Source organism: Haliotis rubra, unplaced genomic scaffold (genome assembly GCF_003918875.1).
Source record: "Haliotis rubra isolate DU_JTF1 unplaced genomic scaffold, ASM391887v1 Scf830, whole genome shotgun sequence".
NCBI lineage: Eukaryota > Metazoa > Mollusca > Gastropoda > Lepetellida > Haliotidae > Haliotis > Haliotis rubra.
In genome coordinates this window covers 203,873-227,339 of record NW_025767558.1, presented here as the reverse complement: position 1 = coordinate 227,339, position 23,467 = coordinate 203,873, and the positions used below count along the sequence as shown (strand labels likewise).

Below are 23,467 nucleotides of genomic sequence, written 5' to 3'. Positions count from 1 at the left end.
CAGTTTATTACCCATATGGGAAAGAAGACACGGGGTAGTATTATTTCTGTAAGTCCCTAGGGAGGTTACACCTTTTGTTGAACGTTGATTGGCTGCTTCAGAAAATTAATGATTTTATTGGTTCATCCATTTAGTCGCAGACTACTGTCGACACAAGTTAAGCCACACTTAAAAAAGGAAAGTCATATTCTGCTTTTATTCTGGTATATATGCGAGTACTTTGAATGACTTGGTCCTAGGAGAATTCCCATATGGGGAATCGAACCGGGGTCTTCGGCGTGACGAGCGGACGCTTAACCACCAGGCTACTCCACTGCCCCAAGACTTTATTTGTGAGCTCTTCACTAGGGGTTTAAGGCTCTTCTGTCAGCCCCTAACTGGCCACACTGGTTTCTGTGTATGTAGTCTAACAAATTAGATTCCACCGTTAGCTTCCTTGTCTTGGGTGCTTAGTGCCATCATAATACTGATCACTGTATTTTCTGGTCCAGGCTCTGTTATTTAAAGATTATTGTCATGTAGCTGTGGTAATGCTGAGTACGGTGTTAAGCGAACAAATTTCTTAAAAAGTATATTATTTCAGGTGCTGCATTAAGAGCAGCCTTCTTATTGTTGGGATAGAATATAATACATTAAATTCACAGAACGAAATATGGATAAAAATATTGCAAAAATATAGCTTCAACCAGGGACGTAGCTGCCATTATAAAAAAAAGCCCGGGCTTACACATGATTGTTGCTAGAAAGGTTGGGCAAGCCCTCAATACTATCTGAATATATAGCTTTGCAATCTATAGGGCTTACACGAAACATTGTCTTGCTACGCGCCTGTCAACAACCTCCACATGCAATCAATTAATTCGATATTTTCTATCCTTTATGAACAAACAAGTTGTGATACAATCTCGCAACAAACATCTCAGATAACAAAAGTTTAGCGATAAAACAAACATATATTTGTGGCCCATAAATAGTAGTGCAGACATGTGTGAAATACGCATATATCTTCAAACGCACGTAAAATCTCCAAATCATCATCATCATCATCATCATCATCTTTAGTTCGGACAGTCAATTGGTGGTGGGTTGCCTGTTCTCGCCACGAATATGAATCGACTTTGTCTACGTCAAATATTATTTTTACATTCTTTACGATCATTATGTGGTTGGATTTTATTTCTACAAATCTGGTCTATTGACCTAAACGTTGGAATACTTCGGACAGTGTCAAGAGACCATCTCTCATTTTCATTTCCACATTGGCCGTTCATTAGTATTGGTGGTTTGGTAATTAGTGTCCATCAATGACAATGTGAATCAATTTTAGAGAAACTGCACAAGAAATTGCGCTGTCCGAAACAGGGACACCCGTAAGTTATTTTGAGAACTGTACAAAAAACAGATAAATTGACAAACATATGTTTTGGTACCACTAAAATAATGTATCTGAGGTGTATGTTGCGAGATCGCGATCTCTGTACATTATTCATTGTGTGAGCCCGGAGCAAGTCTACAATTGTAGGACTGGTTCCCCTATAATCCGGAAGCGGATGTGAGCGTAGAGATATCAGTCCCGCACATGTACATGTTTTGATTTCTCACGCAATCGCTAGGAAAGTTCATGTTCTGATGTAGCTGTCAGGTAATTTTGAATCAATGGGCAGGACGGACGTTAACAACCTCAACAGGAACAAAATGAAAAAGGAGCACGTCCTCAATTGTAGCTTCTCGTCTTGGTATGACAAATTCAAAGATCTTACGATCAAAAGGTAAACAGGGAGATTTTCGCCTTGACGGCTTTCGGTGTTCGGTTATGATTGACTGAAATTGTATGATAGAAAGTGTTTTATGTGTAAAACCCCGCAAAGTATTTCAATATCTGGTTGGTCATGTGTCTTTTCTTTCAAGTATTTTTTAGGTTGTATGATATCGGGATAACGATTTTTTATTTAATTTAATTTAATTTTTAATTGAAAGAATCCAATAAATATCATTTTCTAAACAGCGTTGAAGTTTAGATGATGTAATTGTATCCAATTTTGACATCATTCACGATATCAAGTGTTCAATAGTTAAAAGATGTGATAAATAACCATTCACAAGTTTGGCTTTATATATGTAAATGTATTCATATCCCAGCATTTCCTCAGTGGTCTGATGTTTGGTCTTTCAGTGTGGTGTTGCCTTTGCCACAAGAATTCATAGACTACCTTCACAAGGATGGCGTTGTATTGCCAGAGGGGTGAGTAGCACTGACATTGTCTTCTGTGGTGTTTTTTGTACCCTAAATCCCCTGAGAGTCTCTCCCAGATAGCGTTCAGAGTTATCTCGTTGGCAATGGTTTGGCCAACGTTGGGCCAATGTCCAAATGCTATCTGGGCTGTTGCATTGGTCCTGCCACATGCTGTCATATGTTCTGTTCACTGAGGTCAAGGTGGTATGGAGACTGTAAAATTTCTGGTGCCTCATTGAATTGTATAAATTCTGGGGAGGTGAGAATGAAATTTGAGTTTACACTGATCCCATGGGTGATGTAGTACCATGAGCTGACTCTTGAATGGATCTGACACATTATCATGATTATTATGGCCAGACTGCCATGGAAGTAAAGATAAACAACAACAAAATCAACAACAATGATTTGTGGGATATAATGGGCACAGTGTGGATGATGCAAGCGGGGGCAATAAGCCGCAGTCCTACCTTAGACCCCCATACAAATTACAGACCCTATCGTTGGTCAATCTGTCCCTGTGCTTGTCAGACTGGACCCAAAGGAATGATACTGTGGCTGTCACTCCCCCATGGAAGCAAGGAGAATGATACATTGAAAGCAAATTTATGTGATTATACATGTACAATGTTGTTCACTGTGGAAACCTACCGTTAAGATTTGTGGGGGAGGGGGACAGAATGGCAGCTGATAATATATCGTGACATCATGACTGCACTAGGTAGTATTATTGTAGTATTATTGTTCGGCGGAATAATGAGGGAAGGGAATGTTTGTAAACAAGAGTTGTGTGATAGTTGCTAGTACAAGTAGTTACGACCTGGCACTGACCATAAACCGATTTAGCTAAATAAAGCTAACTCACATAAATACATTTCTTTTTCTTTGTCCTGAGTTTGATCATCAAACATCAATTCATCCATTTTGCTCATTTCACTATTGTCAGATAAACTGTTGCAACTTAATTATGTTTTGAGTAACCATGGCAACTGTGTTTAGACCTGTGTGGATAATGTGTTCCATTTTTAAGGAGGCCCTAAAGACATTCCTTTTTTGCTAATGCCTATAATTGACATTTTCCCTTCTTCTGTAAATAGTTTTAATGCGCCATGAGCATGCATGAGTGGGTGGACACTGGCGCTTTACAAATATCCACTATTATTATTATTATTGTTCTGTTTACAGCTCAGTACAGGGGAGCTCACAATCAAGACCTGAAGATGAAAATGATGATGATGATGATGTGAGTTAACCGTGATAGTCATGATAATCCTTAGTGTGTAAAAGGAGGTTTTTATTGTGTTTTGACACTACTTGTGATTGATTGTAAGTGATGTTGTTTTCATGACATAACAAAATACGTGATGAGATCATGTCTTTTTAGCCTATATTTGTATACATTACACACTATATGATGACATTATGAGTGAGTGAGTGAGTTTGGTTTTACGCCGCTTGTAGCAATATCACGGCGGGGGGGACTCCAGAAATGGGCTTCACACATTGTACCCATGTGCCCCCGATGACATTATGACATCTGTTTTCCTGGCATTACATAGTATTTGATGACATTATGATGTTTGTTTCCTGGCATTACACAGTATTTATATGACATCAGTACATTTCTTTACTTGACATTCCACAATGTTGGATGATATCATGACATTTTCTAGCATGAAGTTTGTTCACATGACATTGCACAGAGCATGATAATGTCATGACTGGATTGTTTATATATTACACTACATGTTATGACCCGTGAAGATCTGGGTTAGAATTGATCTTCAGTAACTCATGCTTGTCGTAAGAGGCGACTAACGGGATCGGGTGGTCAGACTCTCTGACTTGGTTGACACATGTCATCGTATCCCAATCGCGTAGATCGATGTTCATGCTGTTGATCACTTGATTGTCTGGTCGAGACACGATTATTTACAGACTGTCGTCATATAGCTGGCATATTGCTGAGTGCGGCGTAAAACTAAACTCACTCACTACATGTTATGATGTCATGACATTTGTTGGCCCAGTCTCACACAAGATGAACTAACGCCATGCTGTTGTTTGTTTGTCCAGGACGTTGACTGGGGGTCAGGCAGTACAGCTGTAGCAGTGGTAGGTATCCATCCTCTGCACACAGGGGCACTGTACTTACCCTGTGTACAGGGCCTCGATGTATGGGTCTGTCAAATACTCCAAATGCAACACAATCAACACAGCTTGTATGACTTTCCTATAAATTTAGACTCTTAAAGGATTTTTAATGATTTGATTAATGCCACACATGTTCATTGTGTGAACTAACACAGCTGTTCTCTATAAAGTTCATCATGTTCATTGTGTGAACTAACACAGCTGTTCTCTATAAAGATCATCATGTTCATTGTGTGAACTATCACAGCTGTTCTCTATAAAGATCATCATGTTTTAATTGTGTGAACTAACACAGCTGTTCTCTATAAAGATCATCATGTTCATTGTGTGAACTAACACAGCTGTTCTCTATAAAGTTCATCATGTTCATTGTGTGAACTAACACAGCTGTTCTCTATAAAGATCATCATGTTCATTGTGTGAACTAACACAGCTGTTCTCTATAAAGATCATCAAGTTCATTGTGTGAACTAACACAGCTGTTCTCTATAAAGATCATCATGTTCATTGTGTGAACTAACACAGCTGTTCTCTATAAAGATCATCAAGTTCATTGTGTGAACTAACACAGCTGTTCTCTATAAAGATCATCATGTTCATTGTGTGAACTAACACAGCTGTTCTCTATAAAGATCATCATGTTCATTGTGTGAACTAACACAGCTGTTCTCTATAAAGATCATCATGTTCATTGTGTGAACTAACACAGCTGTTCTCTATAAAGATCATCATGTTCATTGTGTGAACTAACACAGCTGTTCTCTATAAAGATCATCAAGTTCATTGTGTGAACTAACACAGCTGTTCTCTATAAAGATCATCATGTTCATTGTGTGAACTAACACAGCTGTTCTCTATAAAGATCATCATGTTCATTGTGTGAACTAACACAGCTGTTCTCTATAAAGATCATCAAGTTCATTGTGTGAACTAACACAGCTGTTCTCTATAAAGATCATCATGTTCATTGTGTGAACTAACACAGCTGTTCTCTATAAAGATCATCATGTTCATTGTGTGAACTAACACAGCTGTTCTCTATAAAGATCATCAAGTTCATTGTGTGAACTAACACAGCTGTTCTCTATAAAGATCATCAAGTTCATTGTGTGAACTAACACAGCTGTTCTCTATAAAGATCATCATGTTCATTGTGTGAACTAACACAGCTGTTCTCTATAAAGATCATCATGTTCATTGTGTGAACTAACACAGCTGTTCTCTATAAAGATCATCATGTTCATTGTGTGAACTAACACAGCTGTTCTCTATAAAGATCATCATGTTCATTGTGTGAACTAACACAGCTGTTCTCTATAAAGATCATCATGTTCATTGTGTGAACTAACACAGCTGTTCTCTATAAAGATCATCATGTTCATTGTGTGAACTAACACAGCTGTTCTCTATAAAGATCATCATGTTCATTGTGTGAACTAACACAGCTGTTCTCTATAAAGATCATCATGTTCATTGTGTGAACTAACACAGCTGTTCTCTATAAAGATCATCATGTTCATTGTGTGAACTAACACAGCTGTTCTCTATAAAGATCATCATGTTCATTGTGTGAACTAACACAGCTGTTCTCTATAAAGATCATCATGTTCATTGTGTGAACTAACACAGCTGTTCTCTATAAAGATCATCATGTTCATTGTGTGAACTAACACAGCTGTTCTCTATAAAGATCATCAAGTTCATTGTGTGAACTAACACAGCTGTTCTCTATAAAGATCATCATGTTCATTGTGTGAACTAACACAGCTGTTCTCTATAAAGATCATCAAGTTCATTGTGTGAACTAACACAGCTGTTCTCTATAAAGATCATCAAGTTCATTGTGTGAACTAACACAGCTGTTCTCTATAAAGATCATCAAGTTCATTGTGTGAACTAACACAGCTGTTCTCTATAAAGATCATCAAGTTCATTGTGTGAACTAACACAGCTGTTCTCTATAAAGATCATCAAGTTCATTGTGTGAACTAACACAGCTGTTCTCTATAAAGATCATCAAGTTCATTGTGTGAACTAACACAGCTGTTCTCTATAAAGATCATCAAGTTCATTGTGTGAACTAACACAGCTGTTCTCTATAAAGATCATCATGTTCATTGTGTGAACTAACACAGCTGTTCTCTATAAAGATCATCATGTTCATTGTGTGAACTAACACAGCTGTTCTCTATAAAGATCATCATGTTCATTGTGTGAACTAACACAGCTGTTCTCTGTAAAGATCATCATGTTCATTGTGTGAACTAACACAGCTGTTCTCTATAAAGATCATCATGTTCATTGTGTGAACTAACACAGCTGTTCTCTATAAAGATCATCATGTTCATTGTGTGAACTAACACAGCTGTTCTCTATAAAGATCATCAAGTTCATTGTGTGAACTAACACAGCTGTTCTCTATAAAGATCATCATGTTCATTATTGTGAACTAACACAGCTGTTCTCTATAAAGATCATCATGTTCATTGTGTGAACTAACACAGCTGTTCTCTATAAAGATCATCATGTTCATTGTGTGAACTAACACAGCTGTTCTCTGTAAAGATCATCATGTTCATTGTGTGAACTAACACAGCTGTTCTCTATAAAGATCATCATGTTCATTGTGTGAACTAACACAGCTGTTCTCTATAAAGATCATCAAGTTCATTGTGTGAACTAACACAGCTGTTCTCTATAAAGATCATCATGTTCATTGTGTGAACTAACACAGCTGTTCTCTATAAAGATCATCATGTTCATTGTGTGAACTAACACAGCTGTTCTCTATAAAGATCATCATGTTCATTGTGTGAACTAACACAGCTGTTCTCTATAAAGATCATCATGTTCATTGTGTGAACTAACACAGCTGTTCTCTATAAAGATCATCATGTTCATTGTGTGAACTAACACAGCTGTTCTCTATAAAGATCATCAAGTTCATTGTGTGAACTAACACAGCTGTTCTCTATAAAGATCATCAAGTTCATTGTGTGAACTAACACAGCTGTTCTCTATAAAGATCATCATGTTCATTGTGTGAACTAACACAGCTGTTCTCTATAAAGATCATCATGTTCATTGTGTGAACTAACACAGCTGTTCTCTATAAAGATCATCATGTTCATTGTGTGAACTAACACAGCTGTTCTCTATAAAGATCATCATGTTCATTGTGTGAACTAACACAGCTGTTCTCTATAAAGATCATCATGTTCATTGTGTGAACTAACACAGCTGTTCTCTATAAAGATCATCAAGTTCATTGTGTGAACTAACACAGCTGTTCTCTATAAAGATCATCAAGTTCATTGTGTGAACTAACACAGCTGTTCTCTATAAAGATCATCAAGTTCATTGTGTGAACTAACACAGCTGTTCTCTATAAAGATCATCAAGTTCATTGTGTGAACTAACACAGCTGTTCTCTATAAAGATCATCAAGTTCATTGTGTGAACTAACACAGCTGTTCTCTATAAAGATCATCAAGTTCATTGTGTGAACTAACACAGCTGTTCTCTATAAAGATCATCAAGTTCATTGTGTGAACTAACACAGCTGTTCTCTATAAAGATCATCATGTTCATTGTGTGAACTAACACAGCTGTTCTCTATAAAGATCATCATGTTCATTGTGTGAACTAACACAGCTGTTCTCTATAAAGATCATCATGTTCATTGTGTGAACTAACACAGCTGTTCTCTATAAAGATCATCATGTTCATTGTGTGAACTAACACAGCTGTTCTCTATAAAGATCATCATGTTCATTGTGTGAACTAACACAGCTGTTCTCTATAAAGATCATCATGTTCATTGTGTGAACTAACACAGCTGTTCTCTATAAAGATCATCATGTTCATTGTGTGAACTAACACAGCTGTTCTCTATAAAGATCATCATGTTCATTGTGTGAACTAACACAGCTGTTCTCTATAAAGATCATCATGTTCATTGTGTGAACTAACACAGCTGTTCTCTATAAAGATCATCATGTTCATTGTGTGAACTAACACAGCTGTTCTCTATAAAGATCATCATGTTCATTGTGTGAACTAACACAGCTGTTCTCTATAAAGATCATCAAGTTCATTGTGTGAACTAACACAGCTGTTCTCTATAAAGATCATCATGTTCATTGTGTGAACTAACACAGCTGTTCTCTATAAAGATCATCATGTTCATTGTGTGAACTAACACAGCTGTTCTCTATAAAGATCATCATGTTCATTGTGTGAACTAACACAGCTGTTCTCTATAAAGATCATCATGTTCATTGTGTGAACTAACACAGCTGTTCTCTATAAAGATCATCATGTTCATTGTGTGAACTAACACAGCTGTTCTCTATAAAGATCATCATGTTCATTGTGTGAACTAACACAGCTGTTCTCTATAAAGATCATCATGTTCATTGTGTGAACTAACACAGCTGTTCTCTATAAAGATCATCAAGTTCATTGTGTGAACTAACACAGCTGTTCTCTATAAAGATCATCATGTTCATTGTGTGAACTAACACAGCTGTTCTCTATAAAGATCATCATGTTCATTGTGTGAACTAACACAGCTGTTCTCTATAAAGATCATCATGTTCATTGTGTGAACTAACACAGCTGTTCTCTATAAAGATCATCATGTTCATTGTGTGAACTAACACAGCTGTTCTCTATAAAGATCATCATGTTCATTGTGTGAACTAACACAGCTGTTCTCTATAAAGATCATCAAGTTCATTGTGTGAACTAACACAGCTGTTCTCTATAAAGATCATCATGTTCATTGTGTGAACTAACACAGCTGTTCTCTATAAAGAGATCATCATGTTCATTGTGTGTGAACTAACACAGCTGTTCTCTATAAAGATCATCAAGTTCATTGTGTGAACTAACACAGCTGTTCTCTATAAAGAGATCATCAAGTTCATTGTGTGAACTAACACAGCTGTTCTCTATAAAGATCATCATGTTCATTGTGTGAACTAACACAGCTGTTCTCTATAAAGATCATCAAGTTCATTGTGTGAACTAACACAGCTGTTCTCTATAAAGATCATCATGTTCATTGTGTGAACTAACACAGCTGTTCTCTATAAAGATCATCAAGTTCATTGTGTGAACTAACACAGCTGTTCTCTATAAAGATCATCATGTTCATTGTGTGAACTAACACAGCTGTTCTCTATAAAGAGATCATCATGTTCATTGTGTGAACTAACACAGCTGTTCTCTATAAAGATCATCAAGTTCATTGTGTGAACTAACACAGCTGTTCTCTATAAAGATCATCATGTTCATTGTGTGAACTAACACAGCTGTTCTCTATAAAGATCATCATGTTCATTGTGTGAACTAACACAGCTGTTCTCTATAAAGATCATCATGTTCATTGTGTGAACTAACACAGCTGTTCTCTATAAAGATCATCATGTTCATTGTGTGAACTAACACAGCTGTTCTCTATAAAGATCATCATGTTCATTGTGTGAACTAACACAGCTGTTCTCTATAAAGATCATCAAGTTCATTGTGTGAACTAACACAGCTGTTCTCTATAAAGATCATCATGTTCATTGTGTGAACTAACACAGCTGTTCTCTATAAAGATCATCAAGTTCATTGTGTGAACTAACACAGCTGTTCTCTATAAAGATCATCATGTTCATTGTGTGAACTAACACAGCTGTTCTCTATAAAGATCATCATGTTCATTGTGTGAACTAACACAGCTGTTCTCTATAAAGATCATCATGTTCATTGTGTGAACTAACACAGCTGTTCTCTATAAAGATCATCATGTTCATTGTGTGAACTAACACAGCTGTTCTCTATAAAGATCATCATGTTCATTGTGTGAACTAACACAGCTGTTCTCTATAAAGATCATCATGTTCATTGTGTGAACTAACACAGCTGTTCTCTATAAAGATCATCAAGTTCATTGTGTGAACTAACACAGCTGTTCTCTATAAAGATCATCATGTTCATTGTGTGAACTAACACAGCTGTTCTCTATAAAGATCATCATGTTCATTGTGTGAACTAACACAGCTGTTCTCTATAAAGATCATCATGTTCATTGTGTGAACTAACACAGCTGTTCTCTATAAAGATCATCATGTTCATTGTGTGAACTAACACAGCTGTTCTCTATAAAGATCATCATGTTCATTGTGTGAACTAACACAGCTGTTCTCTATAAAGATCATCATGTTCATTGTGTGAACTAACACAGCTGTTCTCTATAAAGATCATCATGTTCATTGTGTGAACTAACACAGCTGTTCTCTATAAAGATCATCATGTTCATTGTGTGAACTAACACAGCTGTTCTCTATAAAAGATCATCATGTTCATTGTGTGAACTAACACAGCTGTTCTCTATAAAGATCATCATGTTCATTGTGTGAACTAACACAGCTGTTCTCTATAAAGATCATCAAGTTCATTGTGTGAACTAACACAGCTGTTCTCTATAAAGATCATCAAGTTCATTGTGTGAACTAACACAGCTGTTCTCTATAAAGATCATCATGTTCATTGTGTGAACTAACACAGCTGTTCTCTATAAAGATCATCATGTTCATTGTGTGAACTAACACAGCTGTTCTCTATAAAGATCATCAAGTTCATTGTGTGAACTAACACAGCTGTTCTCTATAAAGATCATCAAGTTCATTGTCACTACTGCTAGCAATGTCAGGTGAACGGGTGAGAATTTATGAATGTCAACTTCTATATTTTGAGAAACACACTGTTTAGGAGAATATTCTTACTCCTTCATCAGGTGAATGATGATGGAGTAAGAATATACTGCGAAATATTGTCTTCCTAAAAATAAAGAAGTTGACATCCATAAATCCTTGCCTTTATTTGGATCACTTCTAAAAATTTAAGGTCATTGTTTTGTGTTAAGTGGTATAAGGCAGTGTTGTTCTGTTACAAGTGATGGTTTCTGATATAAACAAATGAAAAATTTATGAAGATGGAGATTTCCCAGAATAGAGACCTCGGCCCTGTTTCACAAAGCTCTCGTAAGCCTAAGATCTTGTAACTTTTCTCGTAGTATTCGTACTTCCTATACTGTAACATTGACTTACGACAGTCGTAGAGCAACGAGAGCTGTGTGAAACGAGGCCCTGGGGTGTATCTAGACTTGCTCGAAACCAATATTCTGTCCATGAATAATATGAAGCTATTGTCAGTGAGAATTCTCAGATTGGAATTTTGTTGTTTCCATGTATTGTTTTACAGAAGTAACTTGTATTTCACTGAAGAACTGGGTGCCATTTTATAAAACAACCTTAGTGTGGGCTATTTTAAGTCCATGTTAAGGTATGAGAGTTACGATCATGTTAGAGCTAAGATTGTTTTGTACAATGCACCCTGGTACATAAGAAGAGGTTTTAATGATGTCAGGGTATAATTTTACTCTTTAGTTTTGCGGGAACTAGTCTGCATTTTGAACAAAAGACATTGTTCTCACAATTTATCTGCCAAGGGTAACTGTATGAAACACTAGTAAAATCCCTGGAAGTGATATGGCAGCACGATTTTGGTAATAATTGTTCTGACCATTTCCTGTGTCCAGGCGCCAGAGTTCCCTGAGTTTGAGAGGCAGGTGAAAAAAGCCATACAGAAACTAGGGGGGAGAGTGTTCCCCAAACTCAACTGGAGCGCCCCACGGGTAAGTCAGTGTCTCAGATAAAAGTTACACAGAGAAGAGTGAGTTTGTGTTTACCCCAACTTTTTGCGATATTCCAGCGATATTATGTTACTGGACGGAAATGGGCTTCACATATTGTACCCATGTGGGAAATCGAACCCAGGTCTTCTAAGGGAAGATCAAATGCTTTAACCACTACTCTACCCCATCACCCCTATAAGCAGAAGAACCTACTCGCGACAAGGAATCATGGCTTAGATGTACCTTGTGTAGGAATGGGGCACGTTTTAGCTGAATTCAATCTTTTGTGGAGATGATCACTTCTAAGAATTGTGACAATACACATGGGCTTAAGAGAATCTTAGGTATTTAGCAATTGGTTCTCATTATGGAGATTTATGAATAAAAAATTATTGTTAAAGGTCACATGCAACCAAAAAATCAAACATAATTAAAACACAATTATCACTTATTCATGACATATAATATACATGGCTGGTTATGAAAAAACATATAAACAAAATTATAAGCGTACAATCGCAAATCAAAAGTGCAATATTGTGTCCTTCGGTTTACTTCCCAAGAAACGAAGCAGCCGGGATACCGAACCCAGTCAGAGCGTGTGGGTGTGCACTCAAGTGTAACGGCTGGTTCATTTGCAGATGCCCTCACGTGTCATTGTGTGTGTATATATAGAGATGTTGGGTTTTGTAAATACATGCTCATTTTTTGTGTATAACATTTTGCAATCAACAGACATCATATCATGTCATGTGTTCAAGTATCACACCTGCCTGTTTGTGTAATTACATAATGTGACAGAGACCAAACTCGGGCCATAAATCAATGCATTTTGTTTATGGTGTATAGCCTGATTGGTGTTAAGTTCAAATTGCATGTGGTCAGTGATCGCAGCTGTGTATTGAATATTGTCATTAGCAGACAGGCAGGCAGACACACTGGTGTCAATAAAACAAGACATTGAGTTTAGTCTGTGACAACGACATATCTATATCACAGTTGGAAATTCTGTCAACTCTAAATAATGGCATTGCTTTTAAGTATCGAACTGAGAAAGTGACTCGGTAAGAAGAACGTGTGGTGAAATAGACAAATGAAATTATATAAACAGTTAAATCGGCAATCTACTGTCATAACGTATAAAAAGCTCGCGCCTGTGAGATATCAACAAAACATTAGAAAAATAGCTCACACCAAAGCCTTCACCGAGTATTCTACGGACAACCGTTTCCAAGCTGCGCGAACCTACTTCACTGCGCATGTGCTATAAACGCAGCCCAGCTGTTGAAACCCGTTTTCCCCAGAAAAGTCGGGGGAAAATTAGTGAATTTGCATTTTTGATGATTTGTTTCGGTAAGTCCATACCGAAAGGTATCAGAATCTGCAAAGTTGTGTTTTACGTTGCATGTGACCTTTAAAGTTATCCTATCTCACATTAAGCACTTTCCCCTAATTTATTTGTCCAATGGAAACGACCTGAAACAAAGTTTGCAGGGTTTCCAGGGTCTTCTAACACCAGTCACTGGTAAAATGACTTGTCTGTCCAGCTCCATCTCTTGTTGTAGGCCATGTCACTGGTAACTCATGCATATCTCTTTATCGTGGGGCTTGTCCCTGGTTAGATCATGTGACTTCATGAAGTCATTTCTGGTCTTTCTTACATACTGCCCATGGTTGCAGATGACCTGTCTCATATAGAGATACTCCATCATATCTCTTTATCATGGGGCGGGAGGGGTAGCCTAGTGGTTAAAGCGTTTTCTCATCATGCCAAAAACCCGGGTTCGATTCATCACCTGGGTATACAGACATGATGACATGTATCAACCAAGTCAGTGAGCCTGACCACCCGGTCCCGTTAGTTGCGTCTTATGACAAACATGGGTTACTGAAGATCTAACCTGGACCTTCACAGGTACTAGAGGAAGGGACAGGAAGTAGCCCTGACACATGTACATGGAAGAAGTTGTTTTCTATAATACAAGTTATAATACCACATATTTGTATCTTAACTACTAATATATCAACTCAACCTTCCCTAATTGAACTGCCTTAATTTTTAGCAAATATTTTAACATTCCTCAGACATTATATGTGATAATCAACTAAGTTGAGCACCAAAAACATTTGAATTAACCAAATCAGAAAAAAATATGCTAAGTTTACTATTTAAGTCTTGATTTTTAACATTCTTTAACTTTTTTTAAAAAAAAGCCCGTCATTTTAATTCAGTTTAAATGTTGTGGCAGTGGCTAGGTGTGTATATGAAATCTCCCCATCGTTGTGTTGCAGGATGCCACGTGGATCTCGTTCGATAAAACCCTGAAGTGCACATGTCCCAGCGATATCTACCTTCTGTTGAAGAGTTCTGATTTCATCGCACATGATCTGTCACAACCGTGAGTTTTGTTGTTCATATTTACACGTGTCAGGGTGGGGTAGCCTAGTGATTAGAGTCTTTGCTCTCTATGCCAAAGGTGGAGTTTGATTCCTGTGGAACTTGTTTCTATTATCTCAAAGTATGATATTCCTAGAAAATTGCTGAAACAGTACTCACTCATTCACATGTGTTTCAGTGGTCAGTTGAATTCTCTCTCTTCTGTTGTCTGTTCATACCCAGATATGTGTGAATGCTATTTTACTTGCAGATAACATTAGTCGTTTGATTTACGATGATCATTTATGATAATAATGGTGATTGTTCCTGTTATGATGTATTTTTAAGAAATACATCTATCTGGGTTTTAATTAGTACATTGACAATGAAGGTTGGGCCCTGAAATATGATACTTTGATCTTGAGGCAAAAAAAAAGAGTACCATTTTACAATGGATGTATCTAAATTCGGTCTAAAGTTGGTTTCAATACATCAACAGTTCGAGAATCTGTTTTCATTTGTCCCTGTGTTGGAGGAAGTTGTAAGTACAAAGTTTAAAGGACTGCTTGTTTCCAGATTTCACCATTGTTCGGACTGTGACCTTGAGGCAGCGCGAGCAGACGTCAAGTATGACCTGATCCTGAGGCGATGGCAGGACCTCCAGCCAGGCATGGAGTTCAGGTGTTTTGTCCGGAACAAAAAACTAATTGGTAGGTAAATTTTTGTTTGATGAATCATGCAGCAGACGTCTGCGGTGCTGAGTTGCATCCCTTACTCATGCCAGGATCTGCTATGGTTCGAAGTCTTAGGGTCACTTGATAATGATTCTGCATCCTAGGGTTTCTAGTGCATATAAATCATATGCTGTGATACAGCTGAAATACTTGTTAATTTACTCTTGTATCCTCTATTGAAGGGAAAAAGGACACTGTATGTTGATGATTTTTTAAAGTCTTTGTGTATGAAACTGTAGGTGTAGGAGAAAGTGTGTGCTGGATAAAAGTAGGACTTTGTCTGGATAAAAGGAGTTGGATGAAAAGTACAACCCAGGTTTACTTCATCCCTGGTTCTTGCGACTGAATCTTTACATCCCAGTATTATCACATGTCGTTTGTCTGATGCCTCAACACCACAATCAAGAATACTTCCAGATATATGTTGTAAACAATCAAAACTGGACGAGCAAACCAGTGATTGATAACATGAGTGATGGTCCATCTCAGTGGAGCAGAATGACACCTGCAGCCAAATCACAGAATCTGACTCTCTCGATTTACTTTTGTCTTAGGGCACAATAAACATGGGATACTGGGACCAGCCCCTGCTTCCTGTGGCTACAGGCAAATTACCTTCCATGTTTTATTGAGTATCATGCATAGTGAGTGAGTGAGTAGTTTTATGCCACACTCAGCAATATTCCAGCTATATGGCTGCGGTCTGTAAATAATCGAGTCTGGACCAGACAATCCAGTGATCAACAGCATGAGTATAGATCTGCGCAATTGGGAACCGATGACATGTGTCAACCAAGTCAGCGAGCCTGACCACCAGATCCCGTTAGTCGTCTCTTACGACAAGCAGTATCATGCACAGAGAAAAATACAGCTGTGTAGAAATATGCAAATATGAATGAAAGTTTGTTTTGTATTGGTTTCGTTCTTGCTCAGCAATTTTCCAACAATATGACGACTGTCTGTAAATAATCAAGTCTCACCAGACAATCCAGTGATTGACATCATGAGCATTCATCTGCTCAACTGGCATACACTGTCATGCCTCAGACAAGTCAACGGGTCTGACCACATGATCCTGTCAGTCGCCTTTTACGGCAAGCATGGGTGGCTGAAGACCAGGATTTTCACAGGTAGAAAAATGAAGGAATGAACAGAAAGACAAAAACTGAATGAACAAACGTGCAAGTAGTCCTGTTATTACACTCTTTGGTTATTAAAATATTCACAGTAGTATTAACGGTTTTGATGTTCTAATTTTGCAGCTATATCTCAGAGACATCACATCCAGTACTACGCCTTCCTGGAGAGTCAGAAGGATGAGATCATCAATGACATCCAGGCGTTCTTCTATCACATGATCTCCAATAAATTCCCTGATGAGGACTGTAAGTAACATTCACAAACCTGGTTCTGAGGTTTGGGAAAATTCCCATACTGATTTATATGTTTAAAATACTGTCTCCATCATTAATGGTAGAGGATGTAACGTACGGGAGACGGTCCCCTGTGTCTAGTGGATAAAGTATATGGTTACCATGGTTACAGTCCGTTTGATTTCATTTGAGACTGATGAATTGCTCACTAACTCAAAATCTAATAAGAGGGGGTACCACTTGCTGGTGGAACAGACAGGTGTGTGAGTTACTCGTGTTAATTTGCAATTTCACTACACACGCTTGTTGATTACCTGGCTGTTCTACCAGCAAGTGGTCCCCCCTTGTAAGAAATAGCGAAAAGTGACAACAAAATAATGACTGTTTGTCAGACAACTTTTTTATTCAGGTGTCCAAAATTATGAGACAAATCATCTGAGTTGGTCCATCGATTTTTCATGTGACTGTGCAAAATTTGTATTGTTGCAATTATTAGATTTTGTGTTGGTGAGCAATTCATCGGTCTCAAATGAAATCGAACGGGCTGTTGTTACTGTGTACATTCACCACCTGAAACTTGGGGACTCAGCTACCTGTTGGTTTATAACTTACAGATCACAGGCAGTAGTATTTAGAGTGAGTGAGTCCAGCTATATGGCGGCGGTCTGTAAATAATCGAGTCTGAACCAGACAATTCAATGATCAAAAGCATGAGCACTGATCTACGCAATTGGGAACCAATGACGTGTCCACCAAGTCAGCGAGCTTGACCACCTGATCCCTTTTGTCGCCTCTTACGACAATTTACTGAAGATCATATTCTAACCCAGACTTTCACGGGTATATTTAGAGTGAGTGAGTTTAGTTTTACGCTACACTCAGCAATATTCCAGCTATATGGCGGCGGTCTGTAAATAATCGAGTCTGGACCAGACAATCCAATGGTCAACAGCATGAGCATTGATCTACTCAATTAGGATACGATGACATGTGTCAACCAAGTCAGCGAAACTGACCACCTGATCCCGTTGGTCGCCTCTTACGACAAGCAAGGGTTACTGAAGATCAATTCTAACCCGTATCTTCACGGGTCAGTAGTATTTAGAAGACAGATATTGCTGAGATAATATAACATTCAAATCATCTGAGATCTTGTATAGGTGTCATCTATCATGTTCTTTCTATTTTTTCAGATGTTTTTGATGTGTACAGGAGAGACAAGGTAAGTCGTCTGGAACAATGTCTACAATGGAAGAGAATAGGATAATTATAGCCTCACCTTTCCAATGAGGAAGGGATGGTTTGTCATTGGACGGTAAGGCTAGCTTAGTATGGTTGTTCATGAGGTCTGTGTTGTGCAGGCGGTAGGGTAGCATAGTGGTTAATGTTTTCGCTCGTCACGCCAAAGACCCGGGTTCGATTCCCCACATGGGCACAATGTGTGAAGCCCATTTCTGGAGGCTGCCATTGGGATACATATTGAAATCGTAGAATGGTTAAAGAAACAAAATTTAGACCAACAAAAGTTGGTTAAACACTGAAACAAATTTTCAAGATCTTGTGCTCAGAAGACTTTGAAACATGTTCCTCGTCTGTTTCAGGGACACCTTACACTGGTTGACTTCAACCCGTTCGGCAAGGTGACGGACTCCCCCTGCTGTTTACGTGGGATGAACTGGCCAATGACAGTGGAGAACTCAAGGCTGAGGTCAGACATTATGTACAGATGATAAATGTGCCTGTCGTACTGGTGTAATCGGGTTTTGGAAACAAGGGATAATCTGTTAATACACAGTGCCATTTAGAAAGTGGTCAGATGTAACATATGTATTCAAGAAATACAAAATATTTTATGTCTTGTAACATGTGTTATATTTGGGATTACACCCACTCACTAAAGTACAGATTCTAGTATGTTTAAGGTTGAGTCCCATATGTGATTTCACCCCTCACTCTCAGAGGCCTAATTGCCAGCACACAAAGTCAGCAGTCTGTGAAAGTCGAAACCCGGATGGGACTCTATAGTCCTAGGCCAAATGTTAGAAAAGTCCCTATCTTTTAGGATCTCTCAGCAGCAGTAAAAGCGTTATCCAGTAATTGGTATGACAACTCCCACCCTCCAGAGGTTCTTTCAATGTGGAACTAGACACAGAATGTATCAGGTTGCTGAAAACAAACAAGGATTACCCCGCTGTTGAAACAGTGTCCACATGTTCATAGACCAACTGCATGAGTATTAACTGCATGGTTTAATGGACGGTGACAAGCACTGATGTTCAACATGATCAGGATATGCAGTATGGGTGATAAGGCCTGGTGTATCATATTACCTGATAATGATGTTATCTCTACATTTGGCCTAGGAGTATCTACCAAAACATGCTAGAATCTATACCTTAGTCTTATCCCATATACATGTGTAACATATGTTACAAGAGGAATAATCTTTGTTTGCTTGCACGTTCTCAGTCAAAGGAAGTGATACAGAGAGTGAGTGGGGATGTATGGCTGACTTTAATATCATTATACCCCGCCATGAAGTGGAACAGAGATATTGGTTTGAGCTCCATCCGTCTGTCTGTGTGTCCATCTGTCCATCCGAGATGATGGGGACAGATTATTTCAAAAAACGTTATAGATAGGGAAACCAAATTTGGTATGTGTTTTCAGGACATGAATGCCTTGATGGAGTTCAAAAATGGAAACCGCATAACAATTTGTTACAGAGTTATGGCCCTTGTCGTGCGCTTCTTGACTTAGTGCATGGTGTCCCTAATGGGAACAGATTTTCTCAGTAGCTGTTATAGATAGGGAAACCAAATGTGGTATGTGTTTTGAGGACATGAATGTCGTGGTGGAGATGAAAAAACAGGAACCAAATAGGAACAGATGACTGGCGGGGGATATTGATGACCATGTCTTGTTGTTTAAATCTATTATGATTTGATAGCCTTGCCTATACTGATGACATCATGTTGTCATGTGATCTCTGGTTGTTTCCTTCACAGCGTCCTGAGTTCCGGTTCCTGAAGAGCAGGGATGGAGTTCAGCCCAACCCCTACGCGTACTACGCCATGCCCAGGGACTTCGTCGACCTGGCAGCCGGGGAGGACCCCTACAAGCTCATGGATCTCTTGCACCTGGTATGATCAACGTAACAGACTTCCATATGTTCAACTCTGTGGTGAATCCTCAGTCCCCCATATTAGGTTTGCATAATAGTAGATGAACTATACTAGCCACATAAAGAAACTGTGCACACAGAAAATGCCTTCAGAATTGGAATACAACACAGCAAAGACGAAATGATGTAGACACTTTATAAGCTGAAGTATCGGACCACAAGAAAATGTCAAAAGAACATGAACAATATCCGTAACGATGACGTCAGAAGTTCAAAATCGAGGAGGGGGTCACACGACGAAGTCACAAAATCAGTAACGGGTATGGCCACCATGTGCGTGAAGCACAGCAGTGCAACAACGACGCATAGAGGCTACCAAATGAGCATTGGAGGCCTGGGAAATGGTCTGGGGCATGGTCACTGCTGTCTGGAACCTGTATCTGAGATGAGTCACCCGAATCCACCGCTCTGTCTTTGCATCGTTACGTCGGGAACGCCCAGAACGTGGGTGGTTGGCGACGTCATTACTGTTTCGATAACGCCTGACCCATGCAGATATTGTGTTACGATGGCATTGGAAAGTGCTGCCACCTGTTGTTGGCTCATTCCTGCTCGAACCATTCCAATGGCTTCATGCCGTTGAGCAGATGTTAATCTTGGCATGATGTGCATGTGACTTCTCATGTGAATTGGTGAACGTTTGAGTTACCAAAGATCAAACTTTCGACAGTGACAGCAATTTCAGAGTTTCTGTACGGGCTGCACGTGCAGTAACACATTGCAAGGCCTTAGGCCACCATCAATGACGTCACGTCGCCTGGCAAGTGCATGAGCGTTTGAATGTCTCTAATACTTGCTATGTTCACAAATGTATTTATGTATAAATACGCTGTGTGCCTATATTTATATTTTCTGTGTGCACAGTTTCTTTATGTGGCCAGTATATGTCATGCCACTTGTTTGTCATTCTCTTCCCACAGAGGTTACTCAAGTCATATCTTCCCACGTAACCTCTGTTCTAATATGGTCAATATTTCCTGGTTCTCGTATAATCTCCTGGTGGCAAAACATTGCAGCACGAATTATCTCCCTTCTTTGTATCCAATCAGTACACGTTACATCGACTTAGATCCAATATGGCGTCCACCATGGAGTTAGTTGATTAATATGTGAAGGATAGTTTTGGTATTTCATGTTTAACTGAAAATTAGAAACTAGCAATAGAAAGTAGGGCCACAAATATCCCTGCTCTGACTTATGTTGATGTTACACGCAAGACATTTAATAGCTAGCATGTCCGTTGTCAACGAGGGCGATGGAGACGCCATTGATCCGCCATGACCTGTCTGAGTTCTGTCCAGTAGAAACGATTGTGCATCGTGCAGGAGAAAAAAGGTTCTAGTTTTCCCGAAGCATACGGAAATTACCGAGGCCTTGCAAATGATCACTTTTGAACGTCGTCGCTGATTGTACAACTAAATCTGATTGCAACCAATCACAAATCCTGAACACTCACACCATGAAAGGGCCATATTAGAACAGAGGTTGTTTGTGTGCTTTAATCTATTGGGACCCTAAATAGCTGAAGCCAAAAAATCAGACTGAATCTCAAATGTACAAGTATGAAAACTGCTTGTACCAAAGTCTGTATTTCAGTGTGGTTGTTACATTATGATCAGATGTGGTTGACCTGTTTTGAACCGAGGGATATCTGTTTGTATTTCAGCATGCTACAGACCTTGATGTGTATATATACTACTGATGAGATCGATGCTCATGCTATTGATCACTGGATTGTCTGGTCCAGGTTCGACTGTATTTACAGACTGCCTCCATATAGCTGGAATATTGTTGAGTGCGGCGTAAAACTAAACTCACTCACTCACTCTTCTAGAATAACAGCTCTATTTTTACAGCAGAAGCAAATGCCATATTAACGGCTCTTAAATATATTCAACATATACTATATGTAAACTACTATCCTTGATATTAAATAGCTTAAGATTATGTAAAATGATGAAATATTCCATATTGTAGTGAAAATATTTTATTGTAGTGCATGGAAAATTATTAGATGAATAAAATAACAAATAACTAAGATATCAACTTGTGCTTGTCTGGCCTTTCATTTTGCTGAAGGGGCGAAGAGGTAGCCTAGTGGTTAAAGTGTTTGCTAGTCCTGCCGAGGACCCAGGTTTGATTCCCCACACTTGTGCAATGTGTGAAGCCCATTTCTGGTGTCCTGCACCATGATATTGTTGGAATATTGCTAAAAGCGTGAAACTAATTCACTCACTCACTCACTCATTTTGCTGAGTCAGGTGTTTCTCATCCCTGTTGCTTGTGTTCCACACATTTATATCCCTCAGTATATATATATATATATAACTGTGCTCTGTTTTATAGAAAGTGCAGACGGCAAACAGCTCGGACACATCGTCGGACGAGGACCCGACCAGCTGACCTCCAGAGGAGTCTAGACAAACCATTCTTGTAAATACAGTCACCAGCATTTTGTACATAAACCAGTGACGGTGAAGCTTGTGTTAGTGTTGTGTGTCTACCTCGGAATCTGCGGTGTCTATCTTGGAATCCTCGTGTCTACCTTGTCGCAGAATCAGCTGATTCACTGAAACTACCAGGCCACAGTTAATCTTGTGAGCTTGACTCCTGGCAATGTACTTGCCAAACACAGAAGTCTGATACAAAGTTATGATTTACTGGTATGACACACAAACATCTATGCCCCAGTTGTGCCACACACTTAGAATTGGTCTTCAGCAACCCATGCTTGTTATAATAGGCAGACCCGTGAAGATCTGTGTTAGAATTGGTCTTCAGCAACCCATGCATGTCGTAAACTAATGGGATCAGGTGGTCAGGCTCGCTGACTTGGTTGACACATGTCATCGGTTCCCAATTTCGTAGATCGATGCTCATGCTGTTGATCACTGGATTGTCTGGTCCACACCCGATTACATACAGACCGCTGTTAACGTATGTGTACGTATAGGTGGCTGGAGCACTGGAGAGGAAAGGAAGTAGCTTTGCGTGAGAGGCATGCTCATGCGCAAGGTGTCAGTGAGGTCAGTGAAGAACCATGTGCCGGCCGGCGTGGTTGTGTTGATGTTCACTCATGCGAGAGGAATAAAGTACATGTCCTGGCAACTTCGCCTCGGTGTTTTATTACCACGAGTCAAACTTAACAACCGCAACCATATAGCTGGAATATGACATTCAAAATAATAACACAAGTCCTCACTGACATAAATATTTTATAGGAAATCCTCAAGAGCAATTGTTTTCTGTGGTAAATGAAATATGGTCTCCACACAGGCACATGGATGAAACTGAAAATATCATGTGAGTGAATAACTCTTCCAGGTCACACTACTGGTGTAACAAAGTAACAAGAATATGTAACAGCCAACCTCCGAGGTCAACTTGAGCAGAATGAGATCTGTTTCATAAATAGTACACAACTCACTAGACATGATGACAAACATGAACATACAGAGTTACTTGCCTTAAGACCAAAATTAACTTTTTTGGAATGATCACATATTCTCCAACCTTTTCATGAAAACTGGAGATCTCATAATTATAATTTTGTATGATATCACATATTTAAGAATAATTTGTGATTACCAAGCAGTCTATGTAAACTTAGCCTCAGTATTATTCATTGCACTGCTATACTGAGTCTAACAAACCCCAGTAGAAGGTCGCAGCTGCCAACCTTTTGAACTGACCCATCACCATACAGCTTACCAAACCACGAA

General features: G+C 38.8%; 1 protein-coding gene across 1 annotated transcript; it reads left to right on the top strand.

Moving 5' to 3' along the window:
* Positions 1-1,549: 1,549 nt before the first annotated feature.
* Positions 1,550-22,224, top strand: LOC124262326 (cell division cycle protein 123 homolog). The gene is made up of 12 exons (XM_046696819.1): positions 1,550-1,769; positions 2,174-2,242; positions 3,419-3,476; positions 4,310-4,348; positions 11,982-12,077; positions 14,370-14,476; positions 15,031-15,164; positions 16,451-16,573; positions 17,755-17,783; positions 18,163-18,269; positions 19,570-19,704; positions 22,092-22,224. Exons 1-11 carry the CDS (start codon positions 1,657-1,659, stop codon positions 19,589-19,591), a joined length of 897 nt encoding a protein of 298 aa, XP_046552775.1. The 5' UTR covers positions 1,550-1,656; the 3' UTR covers positions 19,592-19,704; positions 22,092-22,224.
* The last annotated feature ends 1,243 nt before the right edge of the window (positions 22,225-23,467 follow it).

Excerpts from the sequence above, each read along its gene's own strand:
- LOC124262326 (XM_046696819.1), top strand. The coding sequence starts at position 1,657 with ATGGGCAGGACGGACGTTAACAACCTCAACAGGAACAAAATGAAAAAG. Across the intron at positions 3,477-4,309 it reads AAAATGATGATGATGATGAT|GACGTTGACTGGGGGTCAGG; the intron begins GTGAGTTAACCG and ends TTGTTTGTCCAG. Across the intron at positions 18,270-19,569 it reads GTGGAGAACTCAAGGCTGAG|CGTCCTGAGTTCCGGTTCCT; the intron begins GTCAGACATTAT and ends TTTCCTTCACAG.